The 21,184-nt window shown below is 44.0% G+C and overlaps 1 protein-coding gene across 1 annotated transcript in view; it reads right to left on the bottom strand.

Annotated features, from left to right (window-relative positions):
* The window catches only part of TNKS2 (tankyrase 2), a gene marked incomplete in the record, with an annotated part of 1,900,381 nt that overhangs the window by 1,530,652 nt on the left and 348,545 nt on the right, over positions 1–21,184 (bottom strand). Inside the window, 1 exon segment of the mRNA XM_044056654.1 lies at positions 10,921–10,996. Coding sequence (XP_043912589.1) covers positions 10,921–10,996 — 76 coding nt within the window.

Genomic DNA, 21,184 nt, shown 5'->3' with positions numbered 1-21,184 from the left:
ATAAAACAGGAAGAACATCTCAGTACACGTATTATGGGCATTAGTTTTACCCAGTGTTTTGGGCAGAGGTCATAAAGTACAGTTTTGTACCTACCATAAAAGTAGATGTTCGGGTGCTCATACAGCTGCAGTCATAACAGATGGGTTATCCTGCCATCAGGCGGGTCCTCGGTCGGCCGAATTCCAAAGTCTAGGTCCGGCGTCGGTTGTCGTCGCTTCTTCCCTGACATCAGTGCGGCAGGGGTATAAAAGAGGCAGCCGACGCCATTTTCTTCAGTTTTTCTTGCCCCAGATGTCAGGTGCCCCCAGAAGGAAGGCAAACATAATGTTATGCAAAGATGCAATGTTGATAAATCGAAAACAGTAGTTGCAAGCAAATACACCATAAAAGAATACCCCCAAAAGGTTATATATGAAAAGTGTTTGTCATAAGGCCTGTCCTAAGAGGGGATGGAGGGAGGGAAACCTGGACTGCAGCTGTATGAGCACTCGAACATCTACATGTATGGTAGGTACAAAACTGTACTATGTTCATCATGCATACAGCTGCAGTCATAACAGATGGGTAGAATCCCAAAGCTAAGTAAGGGTGGTAGGCACTAAGTGGAACTAGGAGGGGCTAGGATGCCCTGCAGGACTGCTGTGGCAAAGCCTGCTCTAGATTTTGGGTATAGTGGGAGGTGATGGTGCTTGGAGAAAGTGTGCACTGAACTCCAGGTGGCTGCTTCCAAAATGTCCTTGGTAGGGACCCCCCCTGAGGAAGGCTGCAGAGGTAGCTGTGGCTCTGGTGGAGTGGGATCTGATGCATGCAGGCACAGTTTTTCCATGAAATGAGTAACAAAAGCGTATGCAGTGGGCTATCCATTTTGAAATTGTCTGTTTGGAAATAGTCTTTCCCTGAGCACCTGCAGCATAGGACACAAAGAGTTGCTCAGATTTCCTGAATGGCTTTGTTCTGTCCAAATAGTAACGAAGTTGTCTGTGAATGTCCAAGGAATGTAGTAGTCATTCCCCTTTGTTTTGTGTATTAGGATAAAAGGTAGGTAAGTGGATAGTCTGATTCAAAGCTACACTGGATACTACCTTTGGCATAAAGGTAGGGTTGGATTCGTAAGGAAACTCTGTCCTGATGGAAAATGATGAATGGTTGCACAGCCATGAGGGCCTGTAGCTCCGAAACCCTGCGTGCTGAGGTGATAGCCAGAAGAAAAGCTGTTTTCCATGACAAGTACTGTAACTCTGTTGAAGAAGCTGGCTCGAAGGGAGGAAGAGTCAGCTTTTCCAAGACTAAACTGAGGTCCCAAGCAGGGACTGGTGGTTTCCTTGGGGGTTTTATATTCTTTGCCCCTCTGAGGAACTGCCTTAAGAGAGGGTGAGAGAATAAAGGAGGATCTGTGTTGTATTGTGCAGAAATGGCTGAAGCGTGGATCTTGATGGAGGAGAAGGAAAGTCCATTGTTTAACATCTCAGCTAGGTACTGTAAAATTTGAGGTATATTTATTACCCAAGGATTCTGTCCCTTTTCTTGATTCCTGGCACAAAAACGTTTCCATTTGGTGGAGTAGGCCTTTCTAGTAGAAGGTCTTCTGGCCTCCAAGATGACATCCTGCACCTCCTTGGAGAGGAGAAACTGTTGGGAAATCAAGGAATTCTCCATGCAGCTAGATTTAGAGTTTTGAGATTGCTGTGAAGGGTTTTGTAGTTGTGCTGGGACAGCAGAAGAGGGACTAGAGGTAGGATCCATGGTGGGGAATGTGCCAGGCTCTTCAGGAGCAGATACCAGTGTTGTCTTGGTTAGTCTGGAGCAATGAGAATCATTTTTGGCCTCTCTGCTCCGGCTTTTAATAGAACTTTGGGCAGCAGAGGAAGAGGTGGGAAGGCATAGACTGTCAATGTTGCCCAATTGAAGGAGAGTGTGTCCACTTTCCAGGCCTGTGGATGGTAGGTCCTTGAACAAAATTTTTTCAACTGCCAATTTCTGTGGGTAGCAAAGAGATCTATGTCCGGCTGTCCCCATGCCTGAGTTTATCTTTGTGAAAACTTGAGGATGCAACTTCCATTCGTGTGGATCTGTCATATTTCTGCTTAGGTTGTCTGCCAGTGTGTTTTCCTTCCCTGGCAGGAATTGTGCCTGTAGTTGAATTTGCAGTTCCAGTGCTGTGTTCCATAGGCTTGCTCTTGTACAGGGGGTATGAATGAGTTACCCCTGTTTATGTACCACATCACTGTGGTGTTGTCTGTCCTCATCAATAGCTGGCCTGGATGCAGTAGGTCTTTGAAGGTCATAATAGCCTTTTGCACGGCTAGCATTTCCTTTTGGTTGATGTGAAGGTGCTTCTCTTTTCGGGTCCATTTTCCCTGAATGCACTGATCTGTCATGTGTGCTCCCCAGGCGTAGTCTGAGGCATCTGTAGTGATGATCTGAGTTGCTTGAGGTACACAGAACGGAAGACCTGTTTCTTTGGCAAGCTTGAGTCCACCACAAAAATTCCTTTTGAAGGTATCCGGAGGAAAATCTGTAACTGGCGTCGGAGTAATGTCTGGAATCGGAGTCGTCGGTAATGCGGTGTCTTTGGTTCGGAGAGGTGGAGAGACCATCTCAGAGGGAACCGGAGCACTCGCGCTAGGTTTTGGCGTGGAGTCGGTGGTAGACGCGGGCCGAGAATGTCGGTCCCGGTCTTTTCGCTTTTTAGGAGTTTGCGATGTCGGAAGATCCGACGGCATGGTGTAAGCAAATTTATCGCCGAAAAAATATTCAGCGAATTCCGCCCGGCACCTGAGAGTGCACTTGTTGAAGCGAGCACAGGCTACACAGGCCGAGACGTCGTGGTCTGGGCCCAGGCAAGGGAGGCAGTAAGAGTGGAAATCCTTATGAGGTATTTGTTTACCACAAAAAAGACAATTGTTAACTTTTTCAGTAATTTCTGACATCGGCTGAGGCAAGAAAAGGTCCCCAACGGGGTACTTAGCTTTTTTGATGACTTCGGTATCGTAGAATACAGGAGCTGACCGACCGGCACTTGCGAACCGCTTCTGCTTTGGGCACCGCGCGGCAAGAAAGACTGAAGAAAATGGCGTCGGCTGATGCTTATATACTCCAGCCGCTCTGACGTCGGAGAGAAATGCGACATCAGCCGACGTCGGACCCAGACTTTGGAATCCGGCCGACCGAGGGCTGCCTGAGGCAGGATAACCCACATGTTATGACTGCAGTTGCATTCTTGAAGGACATCGGAAGACCTGTTTCTTTGGCAAGCTTGAGTCCACCACAAAAATTCCTTTTGAAGGCATGGAATGAGTGGTATAATTGCTTCCAAGCTGTGGCTGTTTTGAGACCATAAGTTTTTCAGGTACCATTGAAGTTTCCTCATATGCAGCTTTGCACAAGGGATTAGAAAGATGCAAGATGCCATGAATCCCAGAGCCTACAGGACTTTCCTTGCAGTTAGCCTGGTGTAACTTGCCATTTTTTTGAAGTATTGAGACAGTTGCCCTTGCTTGTCTGGCATGAGGTAGGCCATCTGGGTGGTTGTATCCAAGCTGGCACCCAGGAAAATTATTTGTTGAGAGGGTATTAGTTTTGATTTCTTTTTGTTGACTGTGTATCCCAGAAAGTTCAACAGTTTTATTACAAACGCCAGGCGCTGCAGTAGTATGTCCTTGCTGTCCGCTTGGATCAGGCAGTCGTCCAGATATGGGTAGATTTGTATCCCTTGTAGTCTGCAGAAGGCGATTACTGATGCCAGGCATTTCATAAACACTCTGGGCGCAGTAGATAAGCCAAAGGGCAATGCAGACAATTGGTAATGGGTTGAACCTGCAAGAAATCTGAGGTATCTTCTGCAATCTTGTCTGATAGGGACATGCAGGTATGCCTCCTTGAGGTCCAATGTTACCAGCCAAGACTCCTTGCCCAGCATGGGAAGAAGCTGCTGTAATGTGAGCATCTTGAATTTTGGCACCTGTAGATATGTGTTTAGGATGGATAGGTCTCCAATCTTTGTCTTTCCTTGGTACTAGGAATAGTCTGGAATAAAACCCTTGACCTTGTTCTTTTGCAGGTACCTCTTGAATTGCTTTCATGTCCATGAGAGCTGAAACTTGTTTTTGTGCCTCTGCCCTTTGATGTTGTGGCAGGTTTGGCATGCCTCTCATTTTTGGAAGGGTGTGAAAGTGGAACCTGTAGCCTCTGTCTATAATGTCCAGAATCCATTTGTCTTTTGTAACAATATGCCAATTTTTTGAGAATAATGTCAGTTTTCCGCCCAAAGGTGCTGCCATTAAAGCTTTGCTTGGCAGGTGTAGTGGGAAGTCATTGTGTCTGTTTTCTAAAAGACTGTGATCTATCTTCTCCACCTCTTGGGGTTGGTGCTTGCCACTGTCTGGCTCTGAAAGATCCTTGAGGTTGCCCTCTACCCCTTGGGTGCCTGTATCTGCCCCTTCGAGGTCTGTCCGTGGCTGGAAAGGACCAATTTTTTGAAGGCCAGTTTCTGCTGAAACGTGGAGGCTGTACCTGCAGGAAATCTTTCACTGTTTGCATTGATTTCGCTTTTTCCTCCATTTTCTTTAGCACCTCCTCAGCTTTAACACCAAACAATACATCCTTCTGAAGAGGTGCATCTAATAATTTAGCTTTGACATGATCTGGTAAGGTTTGCTCTTTGAGCCAAGCATGCCTACGTATAACAGACCCCGTAACAGCAGCTCTACATGAGGCCTCTAAAGCATCAAAACCACACTGCAAGGTATGTTTACCCACTTGCTCTGCACCATGCAACAAATCCTGCAACTCTTTTAAATCTGGTTGGTCTGGTTGTGTCATCTTGCTTTTCAGCTGAGATATCACTGTTGATACTTTAACATATGGAACTGACAGTTTAATGCCCTCATGGTTAAAGTGGCAGAGGTGTACACCTTTTTCCCCCACCTTTCTAAAGCTATGGAAGCTCTCTCTGAAGGTAATGGGTTTTTAGCAGTAGAAGCCTTAATTCCCTTGGGACCCTGTGAAATTGTTTCTGGGTCAGCAGTATGGCTTTTATATAGGAACTGGTGAGAATCACGAACCCGGTAATACCGGTCTGGTTTAACAGGAGCTGGAGGCAAAGAATCTGGATTAAGGCTGGCTTCTGTGTACACATCATCCAATATATCTAAAACAGGAGGGATAGCCAGAGGCCTATGCTGGGGGAGCAGAAGAAATTCCCTGAGCCTTTTCTTGGAATCTGAATAATCTTGGCCTTCCCAGTGAAAGTGTTCCCTCAGTGTATGCACGGTTTCCCCAAAAGAGAAGTCCTCAGGGGGGGAGACCGAGGGAATAGACTCCACTGCATCAGAGTCTTCGAATGGAGAATAGGCATAATCCTGGTCCTCAGATAGTTCTGAGGTAATAGAAGCTTGATCTGAGGAAGGGTAGTCTTCCTCTAGTCTGGGCCTTTTGTCAGGGGGGGGGGGTTGAGAACCCCTGATAAGAGTAATCTTAAGCATCTGTTTTTTAGGCATGGTGCCTTGAGAGGGGGTCTGAGGATTTGGCTTTCATGGCTGCTTTAGATTTAGTGAAGACTTTAATAGAGAAGGAGGAAGGCCTGAAGACCCCTTGAGAAATGGCAGGCCTGTCTAAATTCTGAGTTTCCCCGCCAGGAGTGGCGTTGGAGTCTGTAGTAGGAATGGGGGCCGAGGAGCCTGTACTGAAGACACTGGTAATGCATTGTCATCGGTACTCAGGGGCTGCGTAGGCACCTCGCTGAGTACCGGAGAACTGGTAGTTGGCCTTAGTGTGGTTTCAGTAGGTGGCGCGGACCTCGTATGTCAGTCTTTATCTTTGCGTGTTTTGCTCAAAACTGGAGTCGGAGTATCCGACAACATAATATAATTAAATTTTTTGCCAAAAAAGTGAAGGGCGAACTCCGCCCGACGCTTAATAGTGTACTTATTGAATCTAGCACAAAAACGACAGGCCGAGACGTCGTGGTCTCGGCCTAAGCAAGGTATACAGAAAGAGTGGAAATCCTTATGCGGTATTTGCTTCCCACATGAAATGCAATTATTAACTTTGTCTGACATCGGTCTGAGGCAAGAAAAGTTTCCCCAATGGGGTCCTTAGCTTTCAAGAAGACTTCGGCTGAAATACTTTCGTAAATCTCAGGAGCTGGCCGACCGGCACTTGTTAACTGCTTCTGCTTCGGGCACCGCGCGGCAAGAAAGACTGAAGAAAATGGCGTCAGCTGCCTCTTTTATACCCCTACAGCTCTGATGTCAGGGAAGAAGCGACGACAACCGACGCCGGACCTAGACTTTGGAATTCGGCCGACCGAGGACCCGCCTGATGGCAGGATAACCCATCTGTTATGTTTGCAGCTGTATGCACGATGAACATCTCCACTGGAAAACCAAGCACAGTACCAGACTATGACAAAGTCCCTCTGAAATGCTGGATTAACTAACTAGTGGCATACAAGAGACCATTTTTAAATTTTCTTGAATGCAGTTCACAATAAAACTTTCAGATTTACTTCTAAGAAATACATGCATACTGGTCCAGTGGAATGTACCATTCCTGAGAGGCTGTACTATACCTTTTCCTGAAAAGGAATCACAAATATGAGAGCTGTGGTGCTCTTTGAAAGTTAATGTTCTCCACCTTCAGCTATAGCAATAATACTTCAGAAGTGATCATTGCTCTTTGCTTTACTATACAGTCTGCCCCCTTACACAAACAGGCAGTCAATTCTGACAATCACCTATCATGTGTGTCCAACAATGGTGGCAAAATGACAACCACAGAAATGCATTTCCACTTAATGCTATACGGCATCTCCACATGGTGACTGCCATAAACAAAAAAAAGGTGTGGTGCTGCAACCAATTGATGCTTTATCTGGTTTCCTGATGGAATAAAAGTGGGAAAAAAGACCACTACAGCATATGTAGTGCACATGGGAGCTTTCAGAGACCATGAACTGTTCCCATCCTCCGTCATGGCATAGCAATGATAACTTCACTGTGATTATTCTAACTGCCCTTATTTCATCCACTACATACCTCCTAATAAGGTAACAACTGGCTGACAAAGTGGTTAATAAAATCCCCCATAACAAATTGCAAGTTTTTAAGTAACCAGCCCTACATCTGTCAAGGTATACACACACAAATTCTACTCTGCTTTGGGCAGTGTTGTCTACTATTACCACTGCCCACAGCTCTATGTGGTCTTTACTTTCTGACAGGAAATGTACCAGGAAGAGGTAACAGTCTCTGAAGATCCTTGGGTCTGCAATTACTGGCAGTCCCTGCTCATATGACTAGAGATTGCCAGCAACCTATCACAATTGCTAAGACAGGACATGGGTTGGCAAAACTTGTGTCCTGTTGGCAAATCCATAGGGTAAGGAGAGAAATTATGCTAATAAACAACATGACTTTCTCACTTCCAGGTTAAACTTCCACAGATTTTTATGAGAAGCTGCAAGGTCATTATTTTGATAATACAGTTACTGTACTAGCCAAATAAATTACCTTACATACGTGCTGTAAAAGAGAAAGTTTGTCTCCATTTTAAAACCTGATGTAAACAGATTTTAAAATAAGGAAAGAAAAGCATTAAAATAAAGGAAACTCAGCACCAGCGAATCAACCATGCAATACACAAGTTGCATGGCCAGCTTAACCTTTTTAACTGGGGTTACAAGTAAAGCTCTTCTTTCTCTCTTTCATAGTAAAAAAATTATGCAGTTGGCCAACCATTTAGACAGAGTTTGTTTTACTCCCATCTATCTCCCTGTGATAAAGGCCACAAACAGTTAGACTTACCTAAACTCTTATCCTGTCAATACTTCTGTTGTCCATCATCAACCAGTTGATGTAAAATTCCTTCCTGGTATTCGGTAGCTTTGGAAAGACAACTGATAACTGGATGGTCTGGTGAAGAATTCAGATGTACCCCTCCCAATACACACTTGTGTTAGGAAAGAAAACTAAAAGTTGGCTAGTCTGATGAGGAAAGAATTCAGAAATTATATTTGGCATGAAAGAGAGATTAGCTCTAAGGCAGCCTCTTTTTATAGAACACTGAGAATGGTTCCATGTCTATTAGTGCCTGCAGTCTGAAAATTCTTCAAGCCAAGGTGACGACTATCTAGTAGTCTTCCACTACAAATATCTGAATGGAATTAAAACTGTTATCTCCCCAAGGCTACAAGGTCAGGTTTTCAATAACAAATTTCAGGCTTCAAGTAGGAGGCAGCCTTTCCAAAGCAGCAGATTTAGGGATCCTTTTTATGGACTTGCTCACCAACAGGTATTTAGTGTAGGGTGGACGCAAAGAGAGACAGGCAGAGATAACTACAAGCATTTCAACAATACAGTAAGATAATCCTGCAGAATGAAATCCAGCAACGAAAGAAACAGTTAACCCTGCTATAGGTGAATCTGGCCCTTCCCTTCTGCATCAAATGGAGTACCTTTCCATTCTTATACTCTGAGAAGACGACTTTTGTCAAAAATAATCGATCACAAGCTGCACCTGAAAATATTTAGATGGCCATCAAACTGGATGGAGAGAAGTGAGACCCTGGTAGGGGGAACAGGGTGTTGTGGGAACAACTGCTGAGTTACTTTTGGTCAGGCTAAGCACAAGAAGGCTTTCCTAGTTACCCTTCTTGCCCTGTCACTGTACTTCAAAGGTCCTTCTATCCTGTCGTCTTCTGGCCTGGTCTCCACAAAAAGGACCAGTGTTTTGATGAAGGGTTTCAACTAAACCTAAGAACTAGTGGGTGGAAAATTTGTTTTAAATGTATTCATTCTCCCTCCATTCTTGTTGAAAGGAGATATGAAGAAATGTTCTATTACACTCTGGCAGACTGAGGATTCTCAACCATATGTATCGCTGGAACTACAGACCCAAACTACCACCCTGAGTGAGGCATCCACTGCATCTTACGACACATAATTATATGTTTAACTTTTTCGGCCATGTGGGTCAGTCTGGAAATTTGCATCCTCAGGGTCTAATTCAATTATTTCAGTGGCTAGATCATTTACCAACTTAAGGCTCTCTCATTATAATTTGCCATACGTATCTGGCAGTTAATCACCCTTAGCAGCATCCACAAAGGTAACAATGAAACAGGATTACTGTCAAAAAGTACAGGTAAGCTTGTTATCGCCAAGGAGCCAGTTGTGTTCTGTGGGTGTTTAAGGGTGGTGGCATCCGGTTTCAAAGAAGATGCAAAGACAGGCATCCTTTAAACTCCTCAACACTGGAGGACCCACAGTAAATTTCAGTTCCACTAGGCCTAGCAAGTCTAAATAGTTCCTCCTGGTGTTTGAGAACTCCTGTGACTTCCACTTAAAATGCTCCATCATTAGACAGTGTCACAGGGAAAAAAAAAGGCATCCTCCAGGAAACAGGCCAACAAATGATTTCTTAATTGCCACATTCACAGGCAAGCAGAGAAGACAAATGTGAGGTATAGACTGAGCCATCTGCATGTTATTTACGTTGGATTTGTGAATGTGGACAAAAGGGCTGTACCTATGGTTTTACTGACACTGCTCTGGTCTATGGTAGTGAACTGAACTTGCTAAAAAAATTATCACGCAAAAGTTTAAGTTGATGAAATTCAACTCTGCTGTAGGGTAGCTTGCCTCACTCTTGGTGCTGTTCATGCAGATGATTCCCTTAACCACTCTTCTAAACACGTCCATAAGTACAGAAGCTTGATACATATACCATTTGGAAATATTGTAAGACTAACAACTCTCAATTATGCATAGTATTACCCTGTTGTGATGTGCATTAGTTCAAGATACAAACTATAAAAACATGAAAATTCAGTACCACCAATTAAATTCAAAACACAAATTGTGCAACCTTTATTGTGGCATTAAAAATTCCAAGTCAGCACCAAAATAAACTGCAACACAGACCATGCTTTGGACTTATTTGGTGGTGCTGAGTTTTCATGGTTTGGCAAGAGATCCTGTAATCTGTAGCTAAGGTAAGATACTTGACCTTGCTTCCATCCATGTGCTACAGCCCTAAACCTCATCACATTTTCTTTAGTCCAGTAATTCTGTATTTTTCTGCTTATGACTACTCATTTTGAAAGACTACTTACTCTTGATTCTCACCTGCACTTCCACTATCAATAAAAGTACAAAACCTTCCAGATTCTGACACAAAATTCAGGAGACAGGCATTGAAGAACTACCACGCATGACCATGTCAATATGAAAAGCTGGCCTGATATGTGACAGAAAAAAAAGTTTACTGCTTCTGAGCAGCAGCACATGTAATGAAAGAGCATGTATGGAAGAGATGATAATGAGTAGCCAATAATGACTTGGTCATCCAAGAAGATGGCCTGGCCTGCAACAGGAGGGCCAGTTGGTGGAAGAGCATACAGAGGGACCAAGGCAAGTGCAAACTCAGTTGAGGAGTGTTCGCACTACAGGGCAGCAGTGTGTGTTGTGTGTGTGTGTGTGTGTGTGTGTGTGTGTGTGTGTGTGTGTGTGTGTGTGTGTGTGCGCGCGTGTGCGTGTGTGCGTGTGTGTGTAAGCCTGTACAAGTATTAGGCTTAACTTAGCAGGAACCTAACTAGGTAGATAATGGCATATTGCTGATCATCTCATAGAACCACTGCTGGTACTCAAGATGATGGCTCCACGATGTAAAGCTCCACTGCAAACAAGTGCTCCCACTTCCTATGGTTGATGTGAGTGTAATAGCTGATCAAGATGGGAGAACAAAAGGGCCAGCAAATCAACTCTGGCTTGAAAGTTACGATAGAAGATGGCAAAAAAAAAATTATGGAAAGAAAGTATACAACACAGATATAGTCACAAAGAAAACATAAATACTAATAACATAGAAAATCAACAAAGGTGATTAAAAGTAAGAAAAATTGTATTACATTAACTCACCTTTCTACCATCACATGCGTGACAGTTCACGTTCAAAGGAGTAAGAAGAGCCATCAGTTTTTCTTCATTGCCACTCCTGGTAATATAACACAAGGTTTACATTTTAAGATTATTCTCTAGTTTTTTTTTAAGAGAATATCATATAGAACACCCATTTAAGAAAAACAAATGAGAACTGAATCATACCATGACTTGAGCATTTGCAGACAAAACATGCTAGGAATTAATATATTTTATGTTTAGACACTTACATAGACAATCTGCCACCTTAATGTGCTTACTGCAAAAATAAAATCTAAAACAGAACATGTCTTTTCCATTTGATCCCCGTACAAAGATGTAAAAATGTTTGGAACAAAAATGGGTATGGCATGCAGAAAAAATAAGATATATTCAGTACCACATACTGAAAGCAGTAAAGCAATAATTCTGAACATACCACAGGCAGACCAAATTTTTAATGTAAAATGCCCAGACATAAGAAATATTGTTTAAATGAAAGTTATGTACTTACCATTTATCTAGATCTAGGTTGTCTTCTTCAGTCCATCCCAATCTGTGGGTTATCTGATCCAAAGCAGACTGTTCAGCCACTCCACTTCCTCTCTCATAATGCACCGTCCTCCCCAAATCTCCTCAGACAGAGTTCGCCCTACTATACTCTAGGAAACATCTAGAAAATACCCCAACCGTAATAAAAAAGGAAGGACAAAGGAGATGGTCCAAAATGTCAGACTTTTGTCCAGTCTGCACAATCCACCAGAAACTACTAAATAAGGATGACTATTTTCAAGGAGGGATGGTTACCATGGATAGAAGACACAGGTCGAGTGTTAAGTACATAACTTTCAAAGCCACCTCATCCAGTGGGACAGATTCCCCAACCACAGGAAAAGGGTGCTATTAGAGAACATTCCACAAAATGTTGGAGCCAAAAGTTGACCTGGATTTGGACTGACTACTCAGCTTACAACAGGCCACAAAATTAGGAGTTCTAGAACAAGTAGCCACTGCATAAATATCATCTAAAGACACCCTAGCAAAAACGGCAGTAGTAGTAGAAATTGCTCAGGTCAAACGGTCTTTAGGCTTACCACACAAGGGAATACCTTTCACAGAACAAACAAAAGAAACACAATCTGAGAGAAAACTGGACAAATTTACCTTTGAAATAAGCATACCCAATCTAGTGCGAGAAAAGGACGCAAAGAGTTGGACTGATTTTCTAAAAGACTTGGTCCTATCCGAATAAAATCTTAACTGACAATTAACTTGTAAAGCAATGAAGCATGTACTCTCCCTTGCTACTGAAATTGAAGAAAACGGGCAAATTAATGGACTGTCTCAGCTTCAATTCAAGAGGCCACTTTTGGTAAGAAGGGATTAGTTTGTAGACAGACCACATCTTTATGGAAGATAAAGAGTTACAAGATAAGACTTGGAGTTCTGAAACTCATCTGTCTGGTTACTTATACTAAAAACACTGCTTTCCAAGAAGTAATTTTAAATGTATGGTAGCAGTTGGCTCAAAAGAAGACCGGCTCAAAGCTTGGAGCAAAAGAGGCAAATCCCATGAAAGAGATGGATCCCTTGCCGAAGGTCTAAGCAGGAAGACACCTTTCAAGGAAGCTTTAAACAGTATGACAGGTGCAACAGCAGTGTTACCCATACCCACATGAAAATTTCAAATGCCTGCTAATTGGAGCTTAATAGTGGAATAACTTAGTCCAGAATAGAAAAGATCCGAAAAAAAAATCCACAACAGCATCCACTGGGGCAGAGAAATGATCAAGGCCCTTAGAAGAAGGCCAAAAAGAACAACTAGGGTAGTTTTGGTTGAAGGTTTCTGAGAGGACAAAAAGAACAAACTCCTCTCTTGGAAAGCTGGTATCTGTGCCCATCACTGCAACTGGGGGAACCAAGGGGTCACTCAGAGATTTGAGATTTAGGTACGGTTGGCCCAAAGAATGGGATTTCAAGTCTGGAAGAGAATCCAGAACCTAAGGCTGGTATTAACAGGTGATGTCGCACAGAAAGGGAAGCCATACTTATATGGGTCAGAAGGGAACTACAAGAATCACGGTCGCTCTTAAATGGCTGCTTTCTGAAGAAACTTTTATTAGGGGTGTAGAAGGATATGCATACAGTACACCCAAGGGGCCAAACACAAAACATAGCTGTCCTTTGGTGACTTGTCTCTCAGGATGGCTCAGGGCAAAGAAATTTCATGCCTCCTTTAACACCAAGTGCAGAAAAAAGATCATAGCAGGATTGACCCAAACACGTGAGCACACAAGCCACCACTAACTGCTTAAGGTACCAGTCTTTAGGCATGAGGATGCTTCTGTTCCAGATGCCCTCCAGAATTGTTTGCCTTCTCCAGGAACTGCTATCAGAGAGCACTGCAAGAAAGTACAGTTTTGTACCTACCATAAATTTAGATGTCCGATAGGTATGCATCTGCAGTCATCACATATGGGTTGTCCTGCCTCAGGCAGCCCTTCGGTCGGCCGGATTCCAAAGTCTGGGTCCGGCGCCGGCTGATGTCGCCCTTTCCCCGACGTCAGCTGACGCCATCTTCCTCAGTGTTTCTTGCCCCAGATGCCAGGTGCCCTCAAAGGAAGGCTAAATTTGGAGAAATGCAATAAATTCCAAACATGCACAGAAATATATATGTATATATATATATATATATATATATGTATATACATATATATATATATATATATATATATATATATGTATATACATATATATATATATATATATATAAATATCTATATATATATATAAAACAAATACACCATAATAAATAACCCCAGCTAGCTATGAGAGGGAAAAGTACCCAATAATATCAAAGAGGGGAAGGAGGGAGGGTAAACCTGACTGCAGATGCATACCTATCGGACATCTACATTTATGGTAGGTACAAAACTGTACTATGTCCTTCAAGGATGCATCTGCAGTCATCACATATGGGTAGAATACCATAGCCAATCTGGGGGTGGAGGATCTATGTAAAGGATGGTGTAGCTAAAATGCCCTGCAGGACTGCCGTAGCAAAGCCTGCTCTGGATCTGGAATATAAAGGTAAATTGTAATGCTTGGAAAATGTATGCACGGAGCTCCATGTAGCAGCTTCTAAAATGTCCTTGGTAGCAACCCCTCTTAAGAAGGCTGTGGAGGTGCCTGTGGCTCTGGTGGAATGAGGCCTAATGTTAGTTGGCACAGTTTTTCTATGAAAGGAATAACAAAAACAAATGCAATTCCCTATCCATTTTGAAATAGCCTGTTTGGAAACTGCTTTTCCTTGTGCACCAGCAGCATATGCTACCAACAACTGGTCAGTTTTTCTGTAGCTTTTAGTATGTCCAGGGTGTGCAGAAGTTTCTCCCCTTTGTTTTGTGGATTTGGAAAGAAGGTAGGCAGGTGAATAGCTTGGTTTAATGACACCCTGGATACCACCTTTGGCATAAATGAAGGATTGGTTCTCAATGAGACTCTGTCCTGATGAAAAATAAGAAATGGCTGTACTGCCATGAGGGCCTGTAACTCAGATACTCTTCTTGCTGAGGTTATGGCCAGAAGGAAGGCGGTCTTCCAAGACAGGAACTGTAGTTCTGCAGATGCTGCTGGTTCAAAGGGAGGCAGAGTTAGTTTTTCCAACAAGAAGTTAAGGTCCCAAGTAGGCGCTGGAGGTTTCCTTGGAGGATTGATGTTTTTAATTCCTCTTAGAAACTGTCTTAGGAGAGGATGAGAAAAGACAGGTGGATCAGTATTGTACTCTGCTGAAATTGCTGAAGCATGAATTTTAATGGAAGAGTAAGACAGGCCATTGTGGAGCATTTCTGCCAAGTATTCCAGGATATGTGCCATGTTCATCACTGTCGCATCTAGGCCCTTTGTGGTGCTCCAAGTGTGAAATCTTTTCCATTTTGCTGAACATGCCTTTCTTGTGGAAGGCCGGCGAGCTTCCATGACGATATCCTTCACTCTCTTAGATAGCTTATCCTGAGGAGGGGTCAAGGTATTTTCCAGGCTGTTAGTTGCAAGGTTTTCAGGTTGGAATGCAGAGTTTTGTAATTGTGCTGTGTCAAGAGAAGTGGCCATTGAGGAAGAGGCCATGGTTTCGTGCGTGACATGCTCTTTAACAGTGGGTACCAGTGCTGTCTTGGCCAGTCCGGAGCTATCAGAATCACTTTTGGCTGCTCTGTCCTGATCTTCAGTAAGACCTTGGTCATTAATGGAAGAGGTGGAAATGCATACACTGTTAGAGATCTCCAGCTGAAAGATAGGGCGTCCACTTTCCATGCTTGTGGGTGGTATGTCCTTGAGCAGAATTTCTTCAGCTGATGATTGTGGGGGGAGGCAAAAAGATCTATGTCTGGCCTTCCCCATGATTGTGTTATCTGTAGGAAGATGTCTGGGTGCAGCACCCATTCGTGTGCATCCATGATATTTCTGCTTAAGCTGTCCGCCAGTATATTGTCTTTTCCTGGCACAAACTGGGATTGCAGCTCTATATTGAGTTTCAAGGAAAGTTCCCATAGATTCATTGCCAGTCTGCAAAGAGGGTAGGAATGGGTGCCTCCTTGCTTGTTTATGTACCACATAACTGTGGTGTTGTCTGTCCTTATTAGCAGGTGGCCTTGATGCAGAAAGAGTTTGAAGGCCTCGATTGCATGCATCACTGCCAGCATTTCCTTTTGGTTTATGTGCATGCGTAGCTCCTTTTGTGACCATAATCCTTGAATACATCTGCCCTCCATGTGTGCTCCCCAACCGTGGTCTGAAGCGTCCGTTGTAATGGTTTGGCTGGCTATTGGCTTGCTGAAGGGCAGACCACTGTTTGACTGGCTTGCTTGAACCCACCACAGAAATTCCTTTTGGAGGCATGGAATGAGTGGGATCAAAGTTTCTAAGCTGTGACTGTGCTGAGTCCATAAACTCCTTAGGTACCATTGTAGTTTCCTCATATGCAGCCTTGCTTGTGGAATCAGAAGAATGCAAGATGCCATGTAACCCAGGGCCTGCAGGATTTTCCTTGCAGTCAGCTGAGTTTGTCTTGTCAGATTCTTGAAGTAATCCGGTAGTTGTCTTTGTTTTTCTTCTGTGAGAAAAGCCATTTGGGTGGTTGTGTCTAGATCCGCACCCAGAAAAGTTATTCTTTGGGATGGAACAAGTCTTGATTTTTGAATGTTGACTGTATATCCCAAGGCCTGCAGTAGGTGGATGGCATAATTCAAGTCCTTTACCAAAGTTTGTTGGCTGTCCGCTTGTATAAGGCAGTCGTCCAGATATGGGTAAATTTGAATCCCCTGAAGTCTGCAGTGTGCAATTACTGATGCCAGGCATTTTGTGAATACTCTGGGTGCAGTAGATAAGCCAAAGGGCAATGCTGAGACTTGATAATGCTCTGAACCTGCAAGAAATCTGAGGTGTCTTCTGCAACTTTGTCTGATAGGGACATGCAGGTATGCCTCCTTGAGGTCTAGAGTCACCAGCCAAGACCCCTTGCCCAGCATGGGAAGGAGTTGCTGTAGAGTCAGCATTTTGAATTTTGGCACAATGAGGTAAGTATTCAGTGCGGACAAGTCGAGAATAGGCCTCTATTGATTTTCTTTTCTTGGAACAAGGAATAGTCTGGAATAAAATCCTTGGCCTTGTTCTGAAAGAGGAACCTTTTCTATAGCTTTCATTTGCATTAAGCTGGAGATTTGTTTCAAAGCCTCTGCCCTTTGATTTGGTGGCAGGTCTGGCATGTCTTTTCTTTTTGGCATTGTGTGAAAATGGAACCTGTATCCTTTGTCTATTATTTGCAGTGTCCATTTGTCTCTTGTAATACTGTGCCAATTTTCTGAGAATAAAGAAAGCTTTCCGCCCAAAGGTGCTTCTAATTGAGCCCTGGTTGGCGGAGTCAAAGCAAAGTCATTGAGTCTGTCCTTGTGCAGCAGTTGTAGGTCCTGCACTACCTCTCTGGTTGGGAGGCTGCCATTGATGTCCTCTGTAGGAGCCTCTAGCTTGCCCTCTACCTCTGGCACGCCTGTTCTTGCCTCTCTGAAATCTTTCTGTGTCCAGAAAGGACCAATTGTTGGTAGGCCAATTTCTGCTGAATCTTGGTGGTTGGACTTGTAGAAAATCTTTGACTGTTTGTACAGATTTTGCCTTTTCCTCAAATTTCTTTAAGACCTCCTGAGCAGTGGAGCCAAATAACTTTTGCTTTTCCAGTGGAGCATCCAGAAGCTTAGCTTTAACATGGTCTGGCAGAGATTGTTCCTTCAGCCAAGCATGCCTACGTATGACTGCACCTGTCATAGCTGACCTACATGAAGCTTCCAATGCATCATAACCGCACTGTAAGAAATGGTTGCTAACCTGCTGGGAGTTATGTACCAGATCCTGAAGTGATTTACAATCTAGGGGTTCAGGTGAAGACAGTTTCTTATGCAATTCATCTAACAAATACTCTTGGTACTGTATCATATGAAATTGACAATTTAATGCCCTCATAGAAAGAGTAGCAGAAGTATACACTTTTTTACCCCATCTCTCTAAAGCCCTGGACTCCCTTTCAGAGGGGAGTGGATTTTTAGTAGTGGCAGTTGCAACCCCTTTAGGGCCCTGGGAAATAGTTTCTGGATCAGCAGAGTGGGCCTTGTAAAGAAAAAGATGCGAGTCCGGGACCCTGTAGTACCTATTGGGTTTGACAGGGGCCGGAGGAAGAGTGTCAGGGGTTATGCTAGACTCAGAGTACACATCATCAATGACATTCAAAACAGCAGGGATAGCCAAAGGTCTATGCTGAGGTAAATGCAGAGAAGCTCTTAATCTTTTCCTGGAATCAGAGAATTCCTGGCCCTGCCATTTGAAATGCTCTCTCATAGTGTGAAGGGTCTCCCCGAAGGATAGTTCTTCAGGAGGAGAGGCCGAGGGGATTGATTCCTCTGCATCAGAATCCTCGTAGGCCGAAAAAGCCTCCTCCTGGTAGTCCGAGAGAGCAGAGCCATCAGAGGCCTCCTCTGAGGAGTGGGGATCAGAGGGCTCAACCCTGGGTCTTTTGTCTAGAGGGGGTTGAGAGCCCCTGTCCGGATGGGGTTGAGAGCCCCTAATTAAGGAAATAAGGTCCTCTGCTAAAGTTAAAATCTGTGAACTTGTAGAGGGTCCCTGAGGAATAACCCTGGGAGGCATAGCTTTTGTATGTTTAGCAGCTTTAGCCCTGGTGAATGCCTTTATGGACATGGATGCAGGAGGCCTAGCTGCACAACGTTGCTGGTGTAGTTTTGTCTAGAAGAATGGTGTCGGAAATTTCCAAGACACCAGTTTTTGAAGGAAATTCAATAACCGACTCAGCAGGGGCCTCCGGGGCCGAGGTTGTCGGTTGAGCGGTTTCGGGGGTCGGAAGTACCAAGGACTCTGTTTCAGCTGAGACCGAGACACTCGCGGTAGGCCTGGCCGTGGTTTCAGCCGAAACCGTGGCCCGCATGTGTCAGTCCTTGTCCTTCCGTTTCTTTGTTAAATGTGAAGTCGGAGTCTCCGACGGCATACTGTATGAAAAACTAGCCCCAAAAAATTCCTCTGCAAACTCCGCCCGACGTCTAAGAGTGCGTCGGTTGAAGGAACAGGCTGAACAGGCTGAGACATCGTGGTCTAGGCCTAGGCAGGGGAGGCAGTAAGAGTGGAAATCCTTATGAGGTATTTGTTTCCCACAAGTTAAGCAATTATTAACTTTATCTGACATCGGCTGAGGCAAGAAAGAGTCCCCAATGGGGTACTTAGCTTTTGAAGTCTTCGGTAGCTGAATTACAGGAGCAGGCCGACTGGCACTTACGAACTGCTTCTGCTTCGGACACCACGCGGCAAGAAAGACTGGGGAAGATGGCGTCGGCTGACGCTTTTATACCCCAGGCGCTCTGATGTCAGGGAAAGGGCGACATCAGCTGACGCCGGACCCAGACTTTGGAATCCGGCCGACCGAAGGGCTGCCTGAGGCAGGACAACTCATACGTGATGACTGCAGATGCATCTTTGAAGGACATCATCACTCATTGCCACACTCTCATGGCCTCCCGACACAGAGGACAGGATCAGGTTGCTCCTTGCCTGTTTATGTACCAAATAACTGCTGTGTTGTCAATATGCATAACTATCACACACTTGGGGAGGAAGTCTTGAAAGACCTGCAATGCAACGAGGACTGCTCTCATGTCCAAGACAAGGATGTGAAGATGGACCACTGAAAAGGACCAGGCACCTTGAACTGTCTTCATGGGCTTAAGCTGAGGAGAAGCAAAGGGACAACCCACTGGAACATGATCAGACTCCAGTCACCAATAAATGTGTTAAAAGCATATGCTGGCAAGCTAAATGAGAAACTCCATTTTCATTGAGAGGTAATAAACCACTGGATCAATAAGATCTACTGAAGAACCCTCATGAAAAATCTAACCAACAAAACAAGACAGATAACTGCGGCCATCAGGCTCAGAAGCTGTGGAACTACAGAAGCTGTCAGCTTTGAAGAAAGTAGAACCTAACTGGCTTGCATCCATAGATATAAAAGTCTAGGGATGCAACTTGGCAATTTGACTGGTGTTATCTGGATGGCATCTGATGAATTATAGACATGGTTCCATTTTGGACTTGTCATAATTCATTGTGATGCCCAAGGATACTCACAACTGGACAAGACAGTCCCTCACCTGAATTAGAGATGCCCTTGAAGTCGATAAAAAAAAGGAAAATCTGGAATCCCTGCAGCATGTGCCAGGCTACTACCACTGCAATACACTTGAACACCTAGGGGACTGTGGTACAAATGGCAGCTCCTGAAATTGGTAGTGACAGTCTCCCAGCTGGAAGTGCAGAAACATCCCGAAATATCTTACTATCTTTATGTGACAGACGGCATCCTTTAAGTTCACCAAGCCCATCCAATCATCCTTCCTCAGAAAAGGAATAACTGACAGCACCATCACCAACCGGAATTTGGTTTGTTTCACCATGTACTTTGTTGTGGTCCAGAATGGACCTGAGGTCCTTGCACTTCCTTGGCACTAAAAAAAATTTGAGTACAACCCAGATTTTCTTTGGTCTAGTGGGACCTCTTGGACAAATATGGAGCAACGTTTGTATCTAAACTACCACTTCTCCTCACTGCCAGGGTTGGATGTCAGTAAAGCATATTTGCTTTTTTGTTTGGAATAAACTGAAAGGGAATGGAACATGCTCTAGATAAGTCTCTCAACATCTTAGTGTTGAACATAATAGCATCCCAAGATTCTGGTTGAAGAAGCAAGCAACACGCAAATGTCTCCGAAGTGCAGCAGTTGGGCAACTGCTCAGGAGTCCTGAAAGGGCTTAACAGTGAAAGGGTCTTAGAAGCCTCGATTCTGCAGACTACCCTGCTCCTAGGGCAGTGTCTATTAAAGTTCCCCCTTTGTTACACGTGACATTTTCACCTGGAGTGTCTACTGAGAACTTTATGAAATTTGTAAAAGAATCCCACCCCAACTTTGATTCCTAAAAAAAGGCCTACGCAGTGTAGAAAAATGAACTCATATGGCAAAAGCCTTCCCCTCTTCTTATGTATAGTCAAGTGTGCCTTTAACCTTGGACCTAAAAAAGGAGAATCCATAAAAAGGGGGCATCAAGAAAGGCCACCTTAAAGCAGTCTACGAAGTTATACAGGCACATCCAGGCACAATGGCAAATGGAGATGCACAAGCCATACCACCTGCTGCATTAGAAAGGTGCTTCATGGATACATTAGAAATGGACATCAGAGACAGTTTCTAAAAACTTGTGAGCCTGTAGGGACTTTTGTGATGCCAATGACTTGGACATCTCAGTAATCAGAACTTTCTGGACTACAGTCAGGTGTGTTAAATAGTTCAATGCATGGAAAGTAAATGTGGGTAAAGGCACATATTCACTTCCCAAAGCAATCCAGTGCCTATGACTCACTATTAAGGAGGTGGACCACTGTACTCTCCTTAGAGGTTTTCTTTTTGGTAACCACAGCAGTGTCCAACACAGAACCCTTACAGCCTTGTTACAAACTGACCTATCCTTGTGAAGACCCAACACCTGGTCTGTTTTCCGATTATCTTCAAGGAGGGTGGTGAAGGAAGTTATTATTCGGGACATGAATGAGCCTACACCAACAGCCTCAAAAAAAAAAAAAAAAAAACTCCTAAGGAAACGGGGATTCAGTGGTCCACCTGTCACTCTCACCAATTCTAGAAAAGCTCTAAGAGCGTTGGCT

This window comes from Protopterus annectens, chromosome 14.part0 (assembly GCF_019279795.1).
Source record: "Protopterus annectens isolate FY-2018-M chromosome 14.part0, PAN1.0, whole genome shotgun sequence".
Lineage (NCBI taxonomy): Eukaryota > Metazoa > Chordata > Ceratodontiformes > Protopteridae > Protopterus > Protopterus annectens.
The sequence above is the reverse complement of the archived record's forward strand: the minus strand, read 5'-3'. Positions and strand labels throughout refer to the sequence as shown.